The sequence below is a fragment of the Scyliorhinus canicula genome, chromosome 10 (assembly GCF_902713615.1).
Source record: "Scyliorhinus canicula chromosome 10, sScyCan1.1, whole genome shotgun sequence".
Taxonomy (NCBI): Eukaryota; Metazoa; Chordata; class Chondrichthyes; order Carcharhiniformes; family Scyliorhinidae; genus Scyliorhinus; species Scyliorhinus canicula.
The window spans coordinates 140,549,723-140,559,351 of NC_052155.1; the positions used below are offsets into that span (position 1 = coordinate 140,549,723).

Below are 9,629 nucleotides of genomic sequence, written 5' to 3' on the forward strand. Positions count from 1 at the left end.
TAAAAAATCAAGCATTGAGCAAAGATAGTGTGTGATCAAGCTTGATTTGTCTTGAACAAAGGATGCCTACGAAATTTTGTAATGCAACTGGGAATTTATTGCAGGGATAATTAAGTTACTGCACTTTAATTGTTCCTGATTTCTGTTTAGCTTCAAAACGCATATGCAAACATGCCTTGATTTGAAATTGTCAGTGATGCTTTGTTTTCCAAACTCTTTACTTACTGATTATCTGCACATTGAGACAGTGTGATTTTTTTTTGTTTCAGGATGCAAACTGGGAGAGGCTTCTGATTTCCTTGTCCAGCAGGACACCCTGATTCAGCTTCCTGTGGCAAGCGGAGAAATGGGTTGTTACAGGGTGTGCACTTGTGGCCCAAGTGGACGGTTGGAAAATTGCTTGGAGATGCCTTGTATTGATGTGCAAAAAACCTGCATTGTAGGAGGCCAGAGGAAAAGTATGTTTTTCACTTTATATGGATGTATATACTATAAGGTATTGAAGAATGTATTATATTATCAAAGCCACGAAAAACAGATTTAAGATGAGTTCAAGACACGAGTCTGATCAAGCTCGGAGTCCCGAAGCAAATCTGAGATTTCCATTTTGAGCAAACTGTATTGTTATTTTAATTTAGTCTGTAAACAGCACTACTGTAAAGAAGCAGTGAATGCTTTGTGTGCAGTTCGTATGGAAAAAGAATGAAATATTTGAACCTTTAACTTGGGTCTTTAATATTCTTTAGAGAAGTGACATAAATTAATGGATTTCTTGCAGCTTTGTTACTGCTTTCAGTTATTCAGTGCTAGATTTTCCTTTCAGAAGTAGGTAGCGCAATTTAGGCAATTGCCCAGCTTGCTGTGCCCCCTCAGGAGAAAGTACCTGGCAGGTCCAATTTTAACTCTGGGAGGGGCATGTGCTGGTACACGATGGAGTTGGGCCTATATATTAATGTATATCAGAAGCAGCCACAGTGTCTTCCAAGTGCTGAGGCAGACTATTTAAAAGTTCCACCGTGGTTATTTTACCATTTTGCCTTACCATGGACGTCCGAATCTGAGTCGACCTGCCATTTTTAAAGGTCAGGAGCATCTCTATGCCTCTGGCCTTTAAACCGTTGTAATTCCTAGGTACTACTTGAATTTAAATTCTAATTGTGTTCATTTAAACTTTAACCATTTAGGCAACCAGGGGAGAGTTTGGTGATGTAACTCAGGAAATCTTTAAGTTGTAGATTAATACCTATCAAAGACAGGGTGAGACGTAACTAGCGTACTGCAGATTTTGATTTCCAGTTCAGCTGTGGGTGCAGCTTCACATTTCGTCTCTGTTCTCTTTCCATAACTTCGGCTTCCCTCAGAACAACAGCACAACTTGCTCAGTGAAAGCTGCTGCTTATTAACTCATTCTAACCCACAACGTGATCGATGATGTTATGCAATTCGAATTGGCCTAAATGAGGCGATGCTATTTCTTAATTGGCTTAAGGGATGCATGATCAATTTGTGATTGGTCTAGGTGGGCATGATCAGTTTCTAATTGATTTCTCATAGGTCTAGGTGGGCATGATCAGTTTCTAATTGATTTCTCAAAGGTGATGGTCATCTATTGATATAATTTCCCATTGTCGCGATTGGCCCTCCAAGTTGTCAATTACTTGTGGGACCATCCCTCTCTCTAAAGTTTGTTTTTTACTTAGTTACTGCTTGTTACGACAAATGTTTCATGACATCTTCCTTGCCCATTTGTTCAGGATGGGGGAAATATGCTGTCATGCCCTTATAAGCCCATAAATATCTTGGAGCTCATCATCTCAAAACTTCTTTAATTGGTATTAAGTCAGACCCCCAGCAGTGTCTCTGTGTTTTGTACAGGTGATTTGAAGGTTGCTGTTACTTCACTCTGGTTATTTGAAATAAGTTACTTTGTATTTAAAACAAAGGATAGAGTGGTAAAACTGCTCGTAACCTTGAAACTAATAAACAAGTGAGAATGGTTTTGATGTCTGCTTTGACTTGAGATAAGACAGCATGCAATGTCTGGGAAGATAGATTAATTGGCCCAGATGTCTAATTGATGTGAAACAGGCACTAATCAATGTATTTATGAGGAGACAACTACTTTGTTATAGTATTTTTTTGTTGTTTCTGCCAGTGTTTTACAAAACTTACAATGTTACATAAATTACACAAGTTCTATATAAAATACACATAAAATCATTGCTTGAAAGTGATTGGTGTGCTAAATATTACACAATGCATTCAACTAACAGATAGTAAAATTTAAAAGAACTACAGAGTTCCAAAAGTTAATTACAGAACTTAATTCTAAACTTACAAAATCAAAGGTTACAAGACTATGAAATAAAGTTACTTCCTTTAAACATCACAAGTTAAACTGCATTAATCTAATGTACAAAGCTGAATGTTTTAACACTTGTTTTTCTTTGCACAATAGGAGTTGGAATTTAGAGAATGGAACTGATCATTTTAATTGCAAGGGGGGTGGATGGTTCCATGCCAGTAATTGTTCAGCCTTGACGTCACTGACTTAAAGACATATGTTCTTCCTCCTTTGTCAATTTTGTGTGTGAAGCTAACACCAAGTCAAGTGATGAGCTCGTGTTGAAATATTCAGCATAAAACCACATTGGTTTGGGATATTTTGATGATTTGACTAATGCCATAACTAAACTACAAACTAATTATAAATAATTATCAAGGTGAAACTTTCCTATATGTTGTTTAACATATTCCGAAAGTGATTCGAGAAATAATATTAATGTACAAACAGCTGTTTGTTAAGAAGGCGTATGGTGTGATGGCTTTCATTAACAGTGGGATTCAGTTTAAGAGCCGCAAGGTTTTGCTGCAGCGAGGTAAAACTCTGGTTAGACCACACTTGGAATATTGTGTCCAGTTCTGGTGGCCTCATTATAGGAAGAATGTGGAAGCTTTGGAGAGGGTGCAGAGGAGATTTACCAGGATGCTGCCTGGACTGGAGGGCATGCCTTATGAAGAAAGGTTGAGGGAGCTAGGGCTTTTCTCACTGGAGCGAAGAAGGAAGAGAGGTGACTTGATAGAGGTGTACAATGTGATGAGAGGCATGGATAGAGTGACTTTTCCCCAGAGCGGAAATGGCTGTCACGAGGGGACATAATTTTAAGGTGATTGGAGGAAGGCACAGGGGAGATGTCAGAGGTAGGTTCTTTACACAGAGTGGTGGGTGTGTGGAATGCACTGCCAGCGGCGGTGGTAGAGTCAGAGTCATTAGGGACATTTAAGATACTCTTGGACAGGCACATGGACAGCAGTAAATTGAAGGGGTGTAGGTTAGGTTGATCTTAGATTAGGATAAGTGGTCCGCACAGCATTGTGAGCCGAAGGGCCTGTACTGGTCTATGTTCTAAATGAATAACAGTTATTTCAAAAATGAGATAAACTATGGGCGGGATTCTCTCATCGAGCGACTAAGTGTCGATGCTGGCGTAAAAACGGGAGTGTTTTACTCCGTCAGAGCCCGTTCCGGGACCCCATTCTCCGGCCCACAGGGGGCTAGCACGACGCCGGAGTGGCCCATGCCGCTCCAGCTGCCGATCCCGGCGTGAACCCGGCGCTGCGGGGTTCGTGTATGTGCAGTTGGGCCGGCGCCAACTAGCGCATGAGCCTTCTTCCCCGCACCGGCCTCGACGCCAAATGGCGCAGGGCTACAGGAGCCGGCACCCTAACCAGAGAGGCCTGCCCGCCGATGGGTGGGCCCCGATTGCGGGCCAGGCCATTACGGAGACGCCCCCGGACCCTTCAACGCCGAGGTCCCACCGGCTCAGAGGATGTTGCAACGGCACTGTCGGGACTCGGATTTTTTGTGATGGCCGCTCAGCCCAACAAGTCCAGCGCATCAGCGCGCCAGCTCGGGCCGGAGAATCGGAGCATGCGCCGCGCTGACCACATCTATTCTCTGCTCTGCGGAAAACTGCGTCGGGGCGGTGTGGCGCGATTTGAGCGCCGCCGATTCTCCGACTAGGCCGGGAGGTGGAGAATTCCGCCCTATATTGCCGTCACTCCAAACAATTTCAAATGTTTCTTGAAAGAACTCTAATGTTGTCAGAAAATGTAAAATCAGTTAATTATCTTGAAGAAATTGTGATGACTAAAGTCGCTGGTACAATATCAAGAAAGAACAAACTTGATTAGGGGCATCGCAAACTATTCCCAACAATTCATTAATTTTTGAACTATAATCACTTGTTCACATTTAAGCAGTTGCTACTGCTCATTTTATGTGCTCATGTCTTCCGAGTGGACTTTGAACCCACAACCTTGTGAGTCAGGTCAGATGGTTACCATTGAGCTTAGGCCAATACCTACCATCTCAAAGCACCTTGCATGCTTATTATTGGAAGTGAAGTAGTTGTAGTAGTGTCAGCAAATCAGCAGCTATCTTGCATGTGTTTGAAGTAATCGCTATATATGAGATTTTTGTTTAAACTTGATTAATAATATGGTCAAACCTTTTCTGAATTCCTGCTTTTGTTTTCTGCCCCACAGGTCATGGAACATCTTTTAAAGTGGACTGCAACACATGCTCATGTTTCGCTGGGGAACTAATCTGTTCAAACCGTCAGTGTTTGAGTGAATACAGTTCTCGGCTAGATCGGAGTATGTTCACAGGTCAGACTTTTAATAAGTTCATTATACTCTTAAAAGTTGGAACACAAGATAAAATAATTTATTACCATTAAGGTTTTCTTCGATATTCTATTCAGAAAAATCCACTTCAGTGCCGTTATGCGACCCCAAATGTTGTTTTTCATGACAGTAACTTTTTAGTTAATAATTATTGCAGTGTCACTGTATGGGAAGCGCTGAAGGATTCTATGGTGGGCGATCAGGGAGGCAAAGGCAAGGGTGTCCGCCCTCCTCCCCAGAAATAGATCTGGCTGGTCTGAAACCCCAAAGAACGCCACTTTTGGGCATGGCTCCACCCTCACCCCCACCACTTTGGACATTGCCTCGAAGAAGGCTGTCCAGTATAGAACATAACAGCGCAGTACGGGTCCTTCGGCCCTCGATGTTGCGCTGACCCATGAAACCATCTGAAGCCTATCTGACCTACATACTTCCATTTTCATCCATACATCTATCCAGTGACCACTTAAATGCGGCGAGTCTACTACTGTTGCAGGCAGGGCGTTCCACACCCCTACTACTCTCAGAGTAAAGAAACTGCCTCTGACATCTGTCCTATATCTACCACCCCTCAATTTATGTCCCCTCGTGTTGGTCATCACCATCCGAGGAAAAGGACTATCACTGTCCACCCTATCTAACCCTCTGACTATCTTATATGTCTCTATTAAGTCACCTCTCAGCCTTCTCCTCTCTAACGAAAACAACCTCAATTCCCTGAGCCTTTCCTCGTAAGACCTTTCCTCCATACCAGGCAACATCCTAGTAAATCTCCTCTGAACCCTTTCCAAAGCCTTCCTATAATGTGGTGACCAGAACTACACGCAGTACTCCAGGTGCGGCCGCACCAGAGTTTTGTACATCTGCAGCATGACCTCGTGGCTCCGAAACTCAATCCCCCTACTGATAAAGGCTAGCACACCATATGCCTTCTTAACAGCCCTATTAACCTGGGTGGCAACTTTCAGGGATTTATGTACCTGGATGCCGAGATCTCTCTGTTCATCTACACTACCAAGAATCTTGCCCTTAGCCCATAGAACAGTACAGCACAGAACAGGCCCTTCGGCCCTCGATGTTGTGCCGAGCAATGATCACCCTACTCAAACCCACGTATCTACCCGTAACCCAACACCCCCCCCCCCCCCCCCTTAACCTTACCTTTTTAGGACACTACGGGCAATTTAGCATGGCCAATCCACCTAACCCGCACATCTTTGGACTGTGGGAGGAAACCGAAGCACCCGGAGGAAACCCACGCACACACGGGGAGGACGTGCAGACTCCACACAGACAGTGACCCAGCCGGGAACTGAACCTGGGACCCTGGAGCTGTGAAGCATTTATGCTAACCACCATGCTACCGTGCTGCCAAAGTAGCTCAGTACTCTGCATTCCTGTTACTCCTTCCAAAGTGAACCACCTCACACTTTTCCACATTAAACTCCATCTGCCACCTCTCAGCCCAGCTCTGCAGCTTATCTATGTCCCTCTGTAACCTATAACATCCTTCAGCACAATCCACCGACCTTCGTGTCATCTGCAAATTTACTAACCCATCCTTCTACACCCTCTTCCAGGTCATTTATAAAAATGACAAACAGCAGTGGCCCCAAAACAGATCCTTGCAGTACACCACTAGTAACTGAACTCCAGGATGAACATTTGCCATCAACCACCACCCTCTGTCTTCTTTCAGTTAGCCAATTACTGATCCAAACCGCTAAATCACCTTCAATCCCATACTTTCGTATTTTCTGCAATAGCCTACCGTGGGGAACCTTATCAAACGCCTTACTGAAATCCATATACACCACATCAACCGCTTTACCCTCATCCACCTGTTTGGTCACCTTCTCAAAAAACTCAATGTTTGTGAGGCATGACCTACCCTTCACAAAACCGTGTTGAGTATCGCTAACAACTTGTTCTTTTCAAGATGATTATCAACCCTATCTCTTATAACCTTTTATCAGACCTGCAAACAATGCAAGCAAAGGTTAGATAGCTCTGCTGATAATGAATAGATTAAGCTTCCAAGACCCAAGGGTAACCAAGAAGGTAGGTAAGGGCAGTGCAATTGACGTTGTCTACATGGACTTTAGCAAGGCCTTTGACAAGGTACCGCATGGTAGGTTGTTATACAAGGTTAAATCTCACAGGATCCAGAGTGAGGTAGCCAATTAGACACAAAATTGGGTTGACGCCAAAAGACAAATAGTGGTTATGGATGGTTGTTTTTCAAACTGGAGGCCTTTGACCAGCGGTGTGCCTCAGTGCCGGGTCCACTATTATTTGTTATTTTTTTCGTGATTTGGATGAGAATTTAAGAGGCATGGTTAGTACGTTTGCAGATGACATAGTGGACATTGAAGAAGGTTGTCTAGGATTGCAACGGGATCTTGATCAATTGGGCCAGTGGGCCGATGAATGGCAGATGGAGTTTAATTTGGATAAATGTGAGGTAATGCATTTTGGTAGAATGAATCGGGGAAGAACCTACTCAGTTAACAGTAGGGAGTTGGGCAGAGTTACAGAACAAAGAGATCTAGGAGTACAGGTTCATAGCTCCTTGAAAGTGGAGTTACAGGTGGGCAGTGTGGTGAAGAAGGCATTCGGCAAGTTTGGTTTCAATGGTCAAAACATTGAATAAAGGAGTTGGATGTTTTGTTGAAGTTGTACAAGATATCAGTACGGCCACATTTTGAATACTGTGTTCAGTTCTGGTCACCCTATTATAGAAAGGATATTATTAAACTAGAAAGAGTGCAGAAAAGATTTACTAGGATGCAACCGGGACTTGATGGTTTGAGTTATAAGGAGAGACTGGGACTTTTTTCCCTGGAGCATAGGAGGCTTAGGGGTGATCTTATAGAGGTTTATGAAATAATGATGGACATACATAAGGTAGATAGTCAACATCTTTTCCAAAGGTGGGAGAGTCTAAAACTAGTGGACATAGGTTTAAGGTGAGCGGAAGAGATACAAAAGAGTCCAGAAGGGCAATGTTTTCACAGAGGGTGGTGAGTGTCTGGAACGAACTGCCAGACGCAGTAGTAGAGGTGGGTACAATTTTGGCTTTTAAAAAGCATTTACTTATTTGGGCAAGTTGGGTATGGAGGGATATGGGCCAAATGTGGGGAATTGGGAATAGCTTAGCAGTAAAAACTGGGCGGCATGGACAAGTTGGGCTGAAGGGCCTGGTTTCATGCTGAAAGATTTGATGATTCTATGACCCAGGGAGGTGTGAGGAATGTCAGGTTTTATAAATCATTATGCTTTAATTTTAAGATAGAATAGAGGTGGAAGTTTAAAGGGTAGTTCATCAGCACTTCCACCTCAATATAAAGCCCATATGATTCACCTTGCCATGGAAATGGGCTTTGAGAAGGGAAGAGTCCACAGGAAGCCAATACAGGCCAGGGTTTTAAATTTGCCTTAAAAAATCACTACCTGGTCAGCCGTTTAGCTGCTCTGCCTTAGGGATCAGTGCTGGGTCCACTGTTATTTGTTTTTTTTTTCATGATTTGGATGGGAATTTAGGAGGCATGGTTAGTAAGTTTGCAGATGACATAGTGGACAATGAAGAAGGTTATCTAGGATTGCAACGGGATCTTGATCAATGGGCCGATGAATGACAAATGGAGTTTAATTTGGATAAATGTGAGGTAATGCATTTTGGTAGAATTAATTGTGGAAGAACCTACTCATTCAACGGTAGGGATTTGGGCAGAGTCCAAAGTTCTACTCCTCACAAACACCTTTATTTTCCTTTAACACAACTCTGTACAAAAATTCTATCATCAAATCACATGCATCAAAGGCCACCTGAGGCGTCTTTACATATCAGTGTCAATTACTGGATACTTAACATCAATTAGACATTTAATTGGAATGTCTCTTAACCCATTCCTTAACATACCTCACTGTTTTGGTCTGTAAGAATCAGAGAGTGAGAGAGCTGAGAGAGCGAGACAGCGATTCACCCTGCAAGAATGCAGGTGGAAATTCACGCTTGGATTGAAGAGAGCGAGCTTGTGAGGATTTAAACAGAACTGAGAGATACACCTAGCTTTGGCTAGTAGGAGGGATTTCCAGGGTAACCCTTACCATGAAAGCCAGTTCAGAGATGTAGTAATCCACGGGAGGCAGGAGTTCCATCACCACACCAATACTTATTTACAATAACGATATTACAGGAGCAGCTACAAACAGTGCTGTTAGCAGTCCAGTCAATTTAAGACTGCTCACAAAGCCTACGCAGGTGATTATATGGGCCCCCTCAATGAGCTACCGTTGAGGGAGCTCATACTCCAATTGGCCAACCAATAAAGCCAATTGAGGTTCATTACAAGGGTTTAAAAGTTCGCAGGCTGCAAAAAAGAAAAGAAAGGAAGCAAGCCCTTGGGAACTAACAATCACTTTGGACTGGTTCCAGGAGGATAGAATGACTACTTAAGGGACAAAATAAAGTACAGATGTCAAAGGAGATTTTCAATCATACTAAAGCATTCACCAGGGAATTTTTCTCTAGTTAAGAGTGTAGTTTAGTGTTTAGTCAATGTTGCGTTTAATTTATTACAGTGAGGCTCAAACTTGAAATCTTGTCGTTCAGTTCCTTTAAGTTGGTCACTGGAAATCTGAATTTGTTTTGAGAAGTTATCGGTCTCATAAGAACATAAGAACTAGGAGCAGGAGTAGGCCATCTAGCCTGCTCTGCCATTCATTAATCCCTTTATTCTTCAAAAAAACTATCTATCTTTACCTTAAAAACATGTAATGAAGGAGCCTCAACTGCTTCACTGGGCAAGGAATTCCATAGATTCACAACCCTTTGGGCGAAGAAGTTCCTCCTAAACTCAGTCCTAAATCTACTTCCCCTTATTTTGAGGCTATGTCCCCTAGTTCTGCTTTCACCCGCCAGTGGAAACAACCTGCCT

General features: G+C 43.0%; 1 protein-coding gene across 1 annotated transcript in view; it reads left to right on the forward strand.

Annotated features, from left to right (window-relative positions):
* reck (reversion-inducing-cysteine-rich protein with kazal motifs) overlaps nucleotides 1-9,629 on the forward strand; it is a 317,351-nt gene that overhangs the window by 272,604 nt on the left and 35,118 nt on the right. The window contains 2 exon segments of the mRNA XM_038809800.1: nucleotides 270-458; nucleotides 4,549-4,671. Of these exon segments, the coding sequence (XP_038665728.1) occupies nucleotides 270-458; nucleotides 4,549-4,671 (312 nt within the window).